The sequence below is a fragment of the Artemia sp. Qi Xiang Cuo genome, chromosome 11 (genome assembly GCF_049724085.1).
Source record: "Artemia sp. Qi Xiang Cuo chromosome 11, ASM4972408v1, whole genome shotgun sequence".
NCBI lineage: Eukaryota > Metazoa > Arthropoda > Branchiopoda > Anostraca > Artemiidae > Artemia > Artemia sp. Qi Xiang Cuo.
In genome coordinates this window covers 72,805,877-72,821,232 of record NC_142804.1, presented here as the reverse complement: position 1 = coordinate 72,821,232, position 15,356 = coordinate 72,805,877, and the positions used below count along the sequence as shown (strand labels likewise).

Genomic DNA, 15,356 nt, shown 5'->3' with positions numbered 1-15,356 from the left:
TGCCTTGTTCCCCTCAAGGGGCGTCAATTCACAAAAATGTGGGTGGGGGGCAAGAATATTTTGTTGTTTATTATAAATAAAGATGCAAAAAATCTTTATTTTAAAATCTGCTTGGTTTTTAGGGGGTACTTTTGTTGCCTTTTCGTTTTTTTCAACGTAAATATAAAAAAAAGTTTTTCATAATATAGCCCCCTCCCCCCAGTTTCAGCCACTTTTCCCCTCGTTACGAACAATTGATTCAACAAGGATAATATTTCAGTGGACTTGACACAATACCAGAACGTGCTGCCTCTTCTGATAACACGAGCAAATGATATCGAGTTGTAAGGTATGTAGAATCTGTATGTAGGTATGTAAAGCCTGTAGAATATTTACCATAATTCTTTTGGTCCAAATTCTGCTGAAATAAAGCAACAAATATATGGAGTTATACTTCATCATTTTATGTCTACGTTTAGAATACAAACCGAAGAATCCCAATCATAGAGCATGTACTCGAAGACACGGAAACTAAATATTTAAATTGCCAACAATATCAGTTGTTAATCAGATTATTCCGGTCTATATGTGAATTGAGGTTATTACTTTAACATTTCACAAGGTGCGAACTTGCGTGACATATTTTAGAAATGATATAAATTAAGTGAATATTATGTTTAAATTGCCAGTCTTATTTTGTAATGAGCATCATACATCGGTTTTAATCTCTGGTGTTCTTGTCACTGCACGTCTTGTATCAGGACTTCAGTAGTTTTCAATTTTAATGCCATTTTTATTTTTTGAGTTTTAAGTCAGAGGTAAAAGTGACTGTGTAGCCTAGTTTGTAAACGTTTTATTCATCTTTGATTCAAACTTTATTCACTTTATTGTTGACTCGAATTCATTAATGACCAATTCTTTAATGACCAATTCATTAATGACCAATTCTTTAATGACCGATTCATTAATGACCAATTCTGACAAACAAATATTGAACAAAGTTCCATCCTCTGGATCTGGATATACCGTACAGTCGGTCTTCCTTTCATAAGAAAATCGTAACATGGATCATGACCAATGACACTGATATGGCTTAAACTGTGAAGAGATTATAAAATTATCACAGATTCTAAACGGAACAGTAATAAACCCAAGAAGAAATTCTGACAAAGGTTGAATTGTCTTAGTGGCCGGATTTCACGTCACCTGATGAAAGATACTTTTATGAGGATGAAAGTAAATTCACTTCTGTTCCAAACCCAAATTAGAAAATTTGCTTCACCCGCCGGTAAAATTGTCTTCAAATTTCGGATCACTTATGTTTCCAAGTTGAAGAAGTAGAAGAATTCGTGTCTCCCGTCGGTAAAATTATTTTTAAATAAATAAAAGCTTTGTATTTATTGACCCAAATACAAAAGTAGTAAATTACACTTTTAAATTCGGTAATTCGCATTTAAATTCGGCATTCAGCCGTTCATTTTCGAAATTTTAGGAGGAAATTTTCCGCTTTAAATCAGACACTTAAAAAATCTGAAGCACACTTAGTAACTTTCACTTGAAAAATGGACTGTTTTCAGTTATAGCTTCGGTTTATCCTTTGAAAAATTTATCTACACAAAATTTCAAAGTTAATTTAAAAATTCCCATCTTTATTATTACCAACTCTCTAGAAAGTTACTATTGCGTCATTTCAATGTCAAACGAAAACAAATTCGAAAATATCCCAATCTCATCACTATCATTGAGATCCCTATAGACTAATATTTTTCCAGTGGAATCTTTGGGGATATCTCTTGATAGGATCAGCTTTTAAGAGATTAAAGTTGCACGACTCAAAGGTAAACAAGAAGGTTAAAAGAAGTAATTGTTACTCTCGAGATGAAAGCTGTAAAAATGATAGATTAATATTAGCCAATAAATGTTTTCAAAGGGTGAAGTCATTTAAAGTGTCCATGTTCTTTAGTTGAATATGGGCGAAATTGAGAATAAAAGCGGACGTTGTTGGTATAACAATCTAGTTATAACCAATACGGTGTTTGGTCATAAAATGCCTCATAAGTTAACATGGTATTCACGTGATGGTAAGACAGCAAACCTCATTGATTATATTATAGTAAACTGAAGACTGGCAGGATCAATACAAGATATTAGGGTACATAGGAGTGCCGTTATTGATGTTAAAAGTAAATATCACCATCTAGTAGTGTCAAGGGTTAATTTAAAGCTGAAATATCGGAAGGGTTACTACCTCCCTGGAAGTTATAATGCTGGTAGACTCCAGGATGAGAATTTAAGAGAAACTTCCCAGGAGCAGTTGAATACCAAACTCGAGAGTTTAAAATTTGACAATATGGAAAGTGATTGGAATAATTTTCGAAAAATAATTTGTCAAGTTAGTGAAAGTGTCTAAGGGAAGAAAGCTGCAGGCAAGAATATAAGGGAAAAGGCTTTATATTTAGTAGAATAGAGAAACGACTTTTACAGGAATTTTCTGAGTGATAGATCTTATGAAAATAAGACGAATGTAAGGGAAGTGGACAGAGCATTAAAATAAGAACTAAGGAGGTGTGAAGTGGAGGCCATGGATAAAATTGCCGAGGATCTGGAAGATGCAGCTAGACGGCATAATAGTAAAATACAGTACTGGCATGTTAACAAATTGAGAGGGAGTAGTCAAACCGGACTTGGCCCAGTTAAAGATAGGAACGGGGCCGCAATTAGCGACAAGGAAAAAACTAAAGAGAGATGGGCCGAACATTTTGAGAACTTCCGTAACCGAGATAGAGTTGCAGGAAAAGATATAGAGGAAAATGAAAAAGTTTGTGATACCTTGGATGTGATGGAACATTTATTTTGTGAGGAGGAATTAGCAACAGTAGTAAAAGGATTAAAAAATAATAAGGCTCCAGGTGCTGATAGGGTGATAAATAAGTTTCTTAAATATGGTGGCTCTGAGGTTAGAAATAAGTTACTGAAGATTATGAATATGATTTTTTAAAAAGCGGGAAGTACCTAAAGATTTTAGAAAAACCTTAATTAAGCCACTTTATAAGAAAGGTGATAAAAGTGAGTGTGGTAATTATCGAGGCATTAGTCTGGTCTCTGTAGGTAGTAAATTACTTAGTAATATGATACTTTTTAGACTGAGAGATGCCGTTGACAAAGTTTTAAGAGTTGATCAGTGCGGTTTTAGAAAAGGTAGAGGATGTGTCGACCAAATTTTCACTCTTAAACTAATAATTGAGAAGTGCCTAAGTTTTCAAACACCTTTGGTCCTAAGTTTTATGGATTATAAGCAAGCGTTCGATTCTGTTGATAGAAGAGCTTTAGTAAAGGTTATATCCTTGTATGGTATACCAGACAAATACATTAAAATGATTAGTGCTATGTACGAGAATAACACTGCTGCGGTTAAGGTAGGAAATGAGGTAAGCAGCAGGTTCTTTATTTAATCAGAAATTAAATATGCTAGTTTTATCCCCCCCTTTGTATGGGTAATTTGGATGGACTTTGTCATAAGGATCACAGAAGAAGCATTGATAGACCATTGAATTGAATGGGGTAAAAAACTTCTCCAAGAATTGTATTATGCTGACGATTTACGCATCCAAAAAGGAAGTACGAGCAAAATGAATGAAGTTTTAGAGGTTTTGCGAGTACAGGGTGCTAGAATAGGTTTAAAATTAATGTTAAGAAGACTAAGTCACTAGGGCTAGGAATAAGTGAAGATGAAAAGATGCTGCTGGGTAATGAAAAGATTGATCAGGTGAGCAGCTTCACTTACCTTGGTAGTATTATTAGTAATGATGGTGGGAGCAGTGAAGATGTTAAAAGTAGAATAGCCAAGCCTCAGGGTGTTTTTCACAGTTAAAAAAAAGTTTGGAAGAATAGGAAGATAAGTATGCAAACCAAGATTAGAATATTAGAAGCTACAATGATGACAATGGCCAAATATGGCTCTGAAGCATTGAGGCTCCGAAAAACAGATGAAGATTTTCTAGATTTTTTTCAGAGAAATTGCTCAAAGATTATTCTGGGCACCCGGCTGACTGACCGTATTTCAAACAATAGGCTGTACGAAAAATGTGGTTCAATACCGCTCTCTAGGGCTATAATGAAAGAAAGGTTGAGGTGGCTAGGGCACGTTGTGCGGATTAATGATGACAGATTATCGAAGGTTATCCTTTTCGGCCAACCGTCTAGAACTAAACGGAAAGCAGGTCGTCCTCGTCTGGGGTGGGAGGACCTCATAAAAAAGATTTAAAGGAAATGGAAGCTTCCTGGGAGGGTGTAAAAAGGGAGGCTTTGAATGGATTGGGGTTGAGGAAAAGCATGCGTAGCTGTGTTCGCCTCAGGCGGCTTGGTGCTGCGGTGAATTGTTAGTAGTAGTAGTAGTAGTAGTAATGTTTCTTTTTAGACAAAGGGACGACCCAAATTCGGTATAAAAACACAAATTCAGTAAATTATATATATATATAATATAATATATATAAATATATATATAAATATATATATATATATATATATATATATATATATATATATATATATATATATATATATATATATATATATATATATATACATATACACGATATTTATTGACAGTGGTCAAGTATGGTTCTGAAGCGGGGGCACTCCGAAAAGCGGAGGAGGATTTGCAAGATGTTTTCCAGAAAAATTGCCTACCGATTATTTCGAGTACCCGACTGACTGATGTGGATCAATCACAATTTCTAGGATTATAATAAGAAAGGTTGAGATGGCAAGGAAATATTCTGCAGATGAAGGAAGACATATTGTCAAAGATCGTCCGCGTCGGCCAACCGTCTAGGGCCAAACGAAAAGCAGGTCGTTCCCGAATGGGGTGGGGGTATATCGTAAGGAAGGATTTAAGGGAAGTGGGAACTTCTTGAGAAGGTGTAAAGAGAGGCGCTTTGAATAGATTGGGGTGGCGGAGGAGCATGCGTAGCTGTGTTGGCTTCAGGCGGCTTGGTGCTGCATGTTGTTGTTAGTAGTTGTCTTAGTGACTTTTTCCTGGGGAAGAGGATTTAGAATAAGCTATACGTTAACTTTAGGCTACTATTTCAAACAAAGTTTAAATTGTTGCAACACTGGTGTTTTGTTTGTCGTTGAACTCAATTTTCGCCAGCTCTTCAGCTAATAAAGAGCCAGCTGTGTGAGCTTTTTTGTAGCTCAGGTTTACAAAAGGATACGCAACACCTCCAAACACCGCCTTATGAATGGTTCAAGTTTCTCAAAACCAAAAACAATCTTTTCCGAGATAAATAGCAAATTTGGCTCTGACAATCAAAAACTTCCTCAGGAAATGAGTCTTTCATACCGGATATTTTTGATCAGCTGAACCTGAATGTCTGTACCTTTTCGGGAAAAATTCATTCGCGTTGTCGTAATCTAGTAGTGCAATAAATCCGTCTTGTTGAAGTAAGAAGGAAAAAAGAGAAAGAAAAGGCATTGTCTTGTTGTTCATTAAAGAACAGCAACAAGACATGTATTGGACAATGGGGAAGAACAGTGGCACCAATGTGTTACTTTTAAGGCTGTTTTTCAATGCGGTTAGAATTAGCTTCCGTTTAATTTCTATCCATAAAGCTATAGCAGAAGTCACATAAATAGACATAGTAACGTCTAAAATTCCTTTGGTACTTTAGATTCATCTGGAAATTTAGATGCTCCATAAGGCATGTTATTCCACCAAAACCATCTAGATACCTTCAAGCACAAGGTCAAAAGAGCTATCGTACCAGGTAAAGCACTAGAGGCACATGAGGCAGTTGCAACGGCTATGAAACTAAAAAAGGTCAAATAAGAAAAAAAGTTAACGGAAAACATAATTGTAGGAGTAGCAGTCTAGGATTTATCCTATTTCAATTCAATTTTAGCCCCAGTCTAGTGAGCCAGCAACCCAAAAGTTTTAAAGAAAGATTAATCAGAAAATATAATAAAAATACACTTGAAGGAGCCGAAGCGAAGACAGACAAAATCTAAAGACAATAGATAAATACAGAGATAAGAAAACAAAATATGAATGAATAAGCAGGCAAAACACAAACGTAATCAGGATTTTTAAAATCAGGATTTAAAAAGGAAATAAAAAGACTTGAAACTGTCAAGTTTCCTATTTAGAATTAGCACTCTTTCCTATTTTTCTCGGTTATGTTTTAGATTTTTGCGCTTTTTTTGTATTTTCAAGTGAAGTGATATGCAAATCTTAGTATGAAAACAAAAAATCTGACTTAATCTGACTGACAGGTCTTTTTAGTTTCTTCAGATCCTTTTTTCAGTTTCGTTATTTTCAGAATTTAAGTATTTTGGATAAAAATAAAAATTGGTTAGACAGTTTCCCTGACGAACTTTTACAATCTAGCAGGAAAAATTGTATAGGAAACCTTTTCTCTCCTTTTTTAGTCTCGTCACGATTATAAAACGTAGTTTTTTTTCTCTTTTCTCATCCCCTGCTCAATTTACTAGCTATCTTTAATTATTGGTTGTCTTTACTGCTTAATACAAGAAAATTTCTTGTACAGCTGATATTTACATCCAACACTATTAGGTTTAGTACGCCGGATGGATTGATCCTCTTTTTTTATTGTCTATTATGATTTTCAAAATATACATTTTATTTTTTCACTAGGTACGTTTTTTTCTGCTTGCTTGTAGAGAAATTTGTAGTTTTCGTCAAGATTATAAAACGTTGTTTTGATCCTCTATTTTTTTTTCTATTATGACACCCAAAATAATTGGCATCTTAAATCAAAAGGGATTTTTCCATGTCTCAGAAGCCCGAAGAAACCTCCCTTGTGCAAGTTCAAACATATCTAGTATCTTCATTGTTTACCACTTTCGTTTTTATCATTTTTACTATATCATTATTTATATCATTTTTCTTATTTACATTTTTTCTTCATTTTATTATTTAACCACCTTTAAAATTATTGAACTATACCAGAAAGCTCTTTAAAGCAGCCAGGATTAACCTGACTATTTCATAGTTCTCAACAATCAAGACGGGTAGTTAAGCCATGCTCAATGCAGCATTTATTTGTAACCCTTGCTGCGATCCCTGATGTGATCCCACCTCTGACATGATCCCTGCTCCAAATAAAATTCGTGGTTCGAAATGAACCGTTAGACTTTTCATGGCTGATGCATACAGGACAGGACTAATTTTGATAGCGTTGCAAAAAGTATCTACCTAGAAATTGATGACGGGCACTTGCAACAGGAACTTCTTTCTTCACCAAAGGGCTTTCTTCAATACGTCTTGTTATTCTTCTGTACCAAGCTTGACTAGTGTCTGTAAGGCTGCTGCTCCAATAGGAATCCTCCATGAAAGAAGGAGGCTTTGGGTCAGAATTGCTTATTTCGATACTTGACTTGTAGTCTAGGGAGGACCATTTCATTCCAGGCCTGGTAAGCCAAGGAGGAAACTGACACTGAGGCTGAGCAGATACTGAAATACAAAGAAAATTAATATAGCACAGGTATGATATGTATCAGTGTTTTTTTTTGGGGGGGGGAGGGGGATTGAATTTTGAAGAAAGTATTTTCACTTTATCCATTAGGGCCAATACCATTTGGGGAGGGGGGATATCCCCTGTCCATATGTGGGATTTGTGATTAAAAGTGTATTGTTACTGTAGTAACCTATACCTAGTACGTATTGTTACTGTGGGAAAAAGATCATTAGAAACCATAAAATTTAAAAAATCTAAGTTACAACCACCTGTAGATAAAAGACCAAAATGAATATCACCCATGCATAAAAACTCTTGCTGTGACAGAGTTTTTATCTTTACCTTCATGGTACTATATGACTCATTTTTCAGTTTTCGCGTCATTTTCACTTAATTTGGGAAAATCATTTCCACGGCGTATTTTAATATTCAAAAAAAGAGTACATGGTCATGTCAAAAAATTGTTATATTATGCCAGCCTTCATAAAATTATGGTTAAACAAGTGATATTACGGCAGGATTATAGTTATACAAGGACGTGTCATGCCGTATACCATGTTTTCAAACATGGGCTCAAACATCATCCCTCTTTTTCAAGGAAATAATAACCAGATCATATTCCCTTGCCATAACTGAAGATAAACAAATCGGAAGACTTTCGTCTTTAAACATAATAATTATCATAAAAACGATTTTCAAATGAAAATAAGAATAATATAAAAAATTAGAAGACACAGAAGTTACCCTGTATATAAGAGAGGTTGAAATCCTGGTTAATCCTACTCTCTTTATGCTGATGTTAAATTAGAGGTTTCCTGAAAGTATCTTATAATGCAATAAATATAGACAGTTGGTATACTTGATAATAGCAAATGTTTTATTTCGGGATAGCCTTAAAAAAATCTGCACTGAAAATTGTACTACTTATGGCTAAAATTATTGGAGCCATTTCCTTCTTGAAGTACTGCGATAAAGTTTAAATTTTTGCCCCATTGCTCTTCTGGTAGAGCAATTATTCTAGAAGCATTTATGTAGAAATCAAACTTTAGCCCAAAGGGCAGGGGATTAAGGGGGCATCAGCCCTCCCTTTTCCTTCTTAAATACTCCCGAAAAGTTTAAATTTGTGCCCCATTGCTCTTCTGGCAGAACATTTCTTGTTCTACCAGATACATTTATTGTTCTATTATTATTTTTAATTCAGTTATTTATTTATGTATCTATTTTTTCATATATATAGGTTATAGTTTATCTATTTTTGGTTTACTTATAATAGTTTTAATTAAATAGTTGAGGCTTAAGTAAATAGTTGAGTTAATAGGTAACTAGTTACGTGAACTTTCGCGCGATCGCAAACCTTCATTGGTTTTCTCCAGCGCGAAATTGTTGTTTAATTTATTTATTTTTTGTGAATGTGGATTAATAAACTTATGAACTTCTACTCCTACAACTACTGCTATTATTACTATTACTATTATTAACTGTACTCCTACTGCTACTACTATACTTACTGGTACTACTACTACTACAACTAATGAACCTAAGGGTATTAAGGCAAATATTTTGGGCAGTATTGTAACTATATTGAACTAAATCGAAACACACCATATAGGTTGTCAAGAGGAGGTATCAGCAATGCTTCAGGACCAGTTGATGGTATTAAGTTAAAAATTTCATCGTGTGTTGAAGGGGATGTTGAAAAAAGGTGCTATTTCCATACTGCTACTAAAGCTACAGCAACTATTGCTACGCATAATTGCTGAACCTTTCAACAATGCTGAAAAATTTAATGTCTCAAAACTTTGACTCTTTCAATCAGATGCATTTGGTGAAAAGAGGGGTAGTTGGGTGAGGGGAGGGGGTTCTACTTGACCTCCATCACTATTGACTCTTAAAAGGGAACTAGAACTACCAATTTCAACCAAATGAGCCACCTCTAAAGCTTATACAACCATCCCTTCTATAAGAACCTTAAATGCCCCAGGGCATAACTTACGACACTCGCCCTCAGGCTCTGGTGGTTTGTATCAACCTCAACAGCCTTGTTATATGATATTTGGACTATTTTGAATAAAAGGACTGTCTCAAAATATCTATCGGATACATCTCAGGAAAACACGACGTGTTTGGTCGATTGTGTGTGTGTGCGGGGGGTGGGGGGTAGCTACGCTCTGATCACTTTGACTGTTAAAAAGGGCACTAGAACTTATGATTACCAATCCAATTCGTCCCCTTCAAAGCATATACGACCACCCTTTTTATAAGAACCTTATATATCCCAAGGGCATAACTTACAACCCTTTCCATCAGAACTGTAAGGGGGGAGGGGGTTGTATTCCTCACAGATATCATTTCCGAAACCTTCAACTAGGATGAATAAAATTATTATCTCCAAATTTTGATTGGAGGTGTTAAGGCAAATGCCGAACGTGGAGGGGGGGGGGGCTCTTTTATTTCAAATCACTTTGACTCTTAAAAAGGGCACTACAACTTCCAATTTCAAATCAAATAAACCCCATTTGATGTTTATACGACGGCCCATTCAATAAAAACCTTATATACCCTCATAAAATAAATTAAAACTCTATCCCCAGGGCGCTGGGGGGTTGCGTCATCCAAGATACATTATTATATGTTCTTTGGATTATTTTGGAAAAAATCGATATTTAATAATTTCAATCAGATGCGTTTGATGAAAGGAGGGGGGGGTTAAATGCCGTCCATCACTTTTGACGCTTAAAAAGGAACTAGAACTTCCAATTTTCAACCGAATGAACCTCTTCTAAAGTTAAACAACAATCCCTTCCATAAAAACCTTAAATACCCTCTGGGCATAACTTACAACCCTTGCCCCAAATCTCTGGGGTTTTTTTCAACTCCAAAAGCCTTGTTATATGATATTTAGACTATTTTGAATAGAATGACTATCTCAAAATTTCTATTAGAAGTATTTCGGGACAATACGACGTTCGTGCGGGGGGGGGGTAGCTGCCCTCCGGTCACTTTGACTCTTTAAAAGAGCACTAAAGCGCCTGATTACCAATCCAATGAAACCCCTTCGAATTTTATATGGCCACGCTTTCTATAAAAAACCTTATATGCACCCAGGGTTAGAACCCTTGCCCTGAGGACTGGGGGGATATGTTATCCTCAAAGACATAATTTCCAGACCTTTCAAATACGTTGAACAAAATAGCTATCTCAAAATTTTGATTGGAAGTGTTTGGAGAAATAATGGGCGTGGGGGGGGGGCAGGTCATTTTCCCTCTAATCACTTTCGGTGAATAAAAAAGGCACTAGTCCTCTCAATTTCCAATCGAATGAGCCCTTTTTGAAGCTTCTACGACCAAACCGTCTATAAAAATCTTATATGCCCCAAGGGCATAATTTACTACCCTTGTCCTGAGGGCTAGGGGGGGGGGGTTGTCATCCTCAAAGACATAATTTCCAGACCTTACAACTACGTTGAATTAAATGGCCATATCAAAATGTTTATTGGAAATGTTTGGGGAAATGATGGGTGTGGGAGGGGGGGATTCTCCCTCCGAATACTTTCGACTATTAAATAGGGCAATAGCCCTCTCAATTTTCAATCGAATGAGCCCTTTTTGAATTTTTTACGACAACGCTTTCTGTAAAAACCTTTTATGCCCCCAGGGCATAACTTAAAACCTTAGTCCTAAGGGCTGTGGGGGGGGGGGTGTCATACTCAAAGACATAAATTTTCGGACACTTCAACTACGTTCAAGAAAATGGCTATATCAAAATGTTGATCGGAAGTGTTTGGGGAAATGACGGGCGTTGGTGGGGGGGGGAGCATTCACCTTCCGATCACTTTTGACTATTAATAAGGGCACTAGCCCTCTGAATTCCCAATTGAATGAGCCCTTTCAAAGTTGCTACGATAAAAGTTTCCATAAAAACCTTATATGTCCCCAGGGCATAACTTACAACCTTTGCCCTGGGGGCTGTGAGGGGTTCGTCATCATCAAAAATATAATTTCTGGACCTTTCAACTATGTTGAACAAAATGGCTATCTCAAAATTTTGATTGGATGTGTTCGGGGAGATGGTGGGCATGAGAGTGGCGTTAGTTGCCCTCCAATCACGGGCAACGGCAGGGGGATCATGCCCCCCTGGAAATTTGGGAGTATAAAGTAATTATAACGATACCAAAAGAAAGAGAGCAGAATAGGGAAAAACATGGAAAAAATGTGTGTTGCTCCATTGTTGGCTGCCTGACAGTAGATTTTGACCCTCAATAAGGAAAATATGTTCTAATTTGTGACTGAGTGACCCCTAAACAGTTTTCCACAAACATTTTTTTTTAATATGATTTGGTTGGAGCAAAAAAAAAAAAAAAAAAAAAAGTCTTCATAGTAATGAATGGTAAGTAAATAACGATCCTTGTCAACAACGGAAGTTTAAAAGCCTAACTATTAATAACATCAAACAGTTCGTGGTAACGAACTATAAGTAAGGAGCGACCGGCTCAATAGTGACCAAAACTCTAAAAAGCGGAATATTTATATCAATAGATACATCAAAAGAATGAGATTTTTATGCTGATTTCAAATATATAAGTTTCATGAAGTTTAATCTTACCCATCCAAACTTATGCCTGAGAAAATTCGCCTTATTTTCGAAAAAAGGAGGAAACAACCCCTAAAAGTCATAGAACTTTAATGAAAATCACACCATCAGATTCAACGTATCTGAGAACCCTACTCTAGAGGTCTCAAGCTCCCATCTCCAAAAATGTGGAATTTTGTATTTTTTACCAAAAGGATGATCACGGATGCGTGTTTATTTATTTTATTTTATTTATTTATTTTTTTGTATTTCTCCGACGATGGTTTCATCGACCTAGTGGCCTTGGAATATCGTGTAGGAACAACCCTAAACGGAGGACTGAGGTTTTATGGCCATTTCCAAGGTACCAAAAAATTTACAGGCAGATTGGCTCCCTCCCATGCTCATTGATTTCCCGAATTCACACACTCAAAATTTTGAGACAGCCATTTTGTTCAGCATAGTCGAAAATCTAATTTACATGTCTTTTAGGATGACTTAATCCCTCAAGGTTCCAGGGGGAAGGGCTGCAAGTTATAAACTTTGCCCATTGTTTACATATAGTTTTGGTTACTGGGAAGTATACAAGGCGTTTTCAGGAGGAAGTTTTTCTGGTGGGGGGGGGCGGGCCGGTTAGTGTAGGGGTTACGGGGTTGAATCTTTCCATGGAGGATGCTTCATTGGGGGAAGGGACATTTCTGTAAGAGGGGGCGCCGGATTTCCCAGCATTATTTAAAAAACCATCAGAAATTAAATAAAAAAGAACAAGTTTTTTTAACTGAAAGTAAGGAGCAACATTAACACTTAAAACGAAGAGAAATGATTACGTACATGAGGGGGTTTGCCCCCTAGTCAATACCTCGCTCTTTACGCTAAAGTTTTTTTTAGTACTTTCAAAAGAGCTATCTATTATAACTAAATGGCCCTTGTAATTCAGGGGTTTTTGATTCAAAGCAAAATTTGAATTTAGCGTTAAGAGCGAGGTATTGACTAGGGGGAGAACTCCCTAATATACGTAATAAAAAAATTCGAATATAGAAATTTGTTACGTAAGTTAATTCGTAAGTTACGTCCGAACAAAATTTCGAGAAAGCCATTTAGCCAAAAAACGGAAAATAAATATGCGAATTTCGTTTTAATTATTCATGTACGGTGAGCTAAAATCAAAGCTGCATTAATTCAAAAACGTTCAGAAATTAAATTTAAAAAAAAACAAGTTTTTTTTACTGAAAGTAAGGAGCGACATTAAAACTTAAAACGAACAGAAATTATTCCGTGTATGAAAGGTGTTGTCCCCTCCTCAATGCCTCGCTCTTTACGCTAAAGTTTGACTCTGTCTTACTAATTTATTTTTTAAAACAATAAAAACTTTAGCGTAAAGAGCGAGGCGTTGAGGAGGACCTTTCATATACGGAATAGTTTCTGTTCGTTTTAAGTTTTAATGTCGCTCCTTACTTTCAGGTAAAAAAAATTCTTTTTTTTTTATTGAATTCAATCAAAAAATCAGCTTTTTATGGTGATCCTAAATATTTACTTGTTTGTTAGTGGAGTTATTAGAACACAAGAATGTTTCTATAATTATAGAAAACATAAGAAAAACAGCTTAATAAGGGGCAATTTCGGAAAGAATATGCCTGCAACTTTTGCTTGCATTTTAAGAGTACCCATGAGCTGATATATGAAGCCACTATAATCAAAAATGTTTCCCCTGAACGGAACGCTGGAAATTTCTGTATTTTCCCCCTGAGCGGATACGCTTTTTGCGTTTTATTGTCTTTTTTTTTCGGAGTGATTGTATTTATCTATTTGTCGCTTTGAAAAAGATTTAATTTTTTACAATAATGAAGCATATATGTGTCAAGTATACTGGCTTTTGGTATTCAAAATTAAATTAAAAATATTGAATTGAGCATTCTTACCTGATTTTCCTAATCTTGTTTTTAATGTTTTACTTTGAACAAACGGCTTTGATTATGCGTTACTTTTTATAAACAATGAGTCTGAGGGCATTAAATATTTTAGTGTGTGATAAAAGTTCAAAACTGTCGATATTGTTAAAAAAATATCCGTCCAACACTTCGGGGCATTGCCAGCGTTGCCACTCGGACCATTTGGGATTTACTAGTTTTTGGCGAAAAAATTTACTAGATTGGCTTCCGTTTTACTAGATGTTGCCAAAAAAGTGCGCATTGGCGTGAGAAAGCTAGTAAACACTTTTTGTCATCAAAATGAAAACAAAACTAAAGAGTAGCTAGTGCGCATTTTTTTCTGCTTGTGCGACATCTTAATATGATTTCTTTTGGCCATTCGGCTTATTTGCCTTCAAATATGTAGGAAATGTGTTCCCAGTTATTCATTAGGTCCAAACAGTTTCTTCAAGCCTGGAATGTTCTAGTGCTTTTAAGGTTAAAAAATGATGAACCTCCCTTCTGTGACTTTTCTTGCCCCCACTGGCCCACCTTTGGCATTGGAGATCAAAATTTCTGAATATTAACTTTTCCAAAATAGTCGAAAGGTCCCATAAACATGCTTCCAGGGATGACAATAACGGTGGCCGGCGTTTACCCCCACGGAAAATACCCCCCAGAAAATAAGGCTTTCCAAATTTGAGAATTTTATTTGTATTTTTTTTCATTTTCCGTAGGGGGGAAGTAATTTTGTTACTTGTGTATTTTACGCCACTCATTCAAGTTTACGCTTTGTAAAACTCGAGAACAAACTGTTTTTTTCATTAGTTTCTTTCAGCTTAGCACGAAACAAGACAAAGACAAGTGACAAAATAGATGAAAAATATATAATTTGGGTTATATATTTGCACATAAGGGGGGGGGGGGTAAAGTATTTGGACAGTTTGAAGTCAGAAAACAATTCTTACTTCATAATATACAGAAGAATTGTGCCTAACACATTTTGCATGCAGGCCCGCTATACTTTACCCATCCCTCTAATGTGTAAATATGTAGCCCGATTTTTTTAAGTAATGATGAAACCGGTTTGTACTCGAGTTTTGCACATAGAGTGAGTGGCGTATAATACACGAGTACCGGAATTTTCCATGGAGAGAGCCGGATTTCCCGGTATTGTTTAAAAACAATTCAAGCAGAAAACGTGTTATCACCGATGAAAATATGTTACTTCTAAGAGAAATTTGATAGTGTTAGGCAAAAGTTTGTTAGTATTAAGGAAAAGTTGATACTTCGAAGAAAAAATTGTTAGCGTTAAGGAAAGCTTTCTAGTTCTGGCATAAAACTTGTTATCATAACAAAAAAAAGTTACTTTTAACAAAAATTTTGTATCTTTGACTGAAAACTTGTTACTTCTAACAGATAA

The 15,356-nt window shown here is 35.8% G+C and overlaps 2 protein-coding genes across 4 annotated transcripts in view; one reads left to right on the top strand and one right to left on the bottom strand.

The window, feature by feature from the left end:
* LOC148947325 (SLIT-ROBO Rho GTPase-activating protein 1-like) overlaps window positions 1-15,356 on the top strand; it is a 707,344-nt gene that overhangs the window by 567,385 nt on the left and 124,603 nt on the right. The window lies entirely within an intron of this gene.
* The window catches only part of aus (argus), a 143,957-nt gene that overhangs the window by 25,591 nt on the left and 103,010 nt on the right, over window positions 1-15,356 (bottom strand). The window contains exon 6 of the mRNA XM_089097123.1: window positions 7,196-7,453. Coding sequence (XP_088953249.1) covers window positions 7,196-7,453 — 258 coding nt within the window. The remainder of the gene's footprint in view (window positions 1-7,195; window positions 7,454-15,356) is intronic.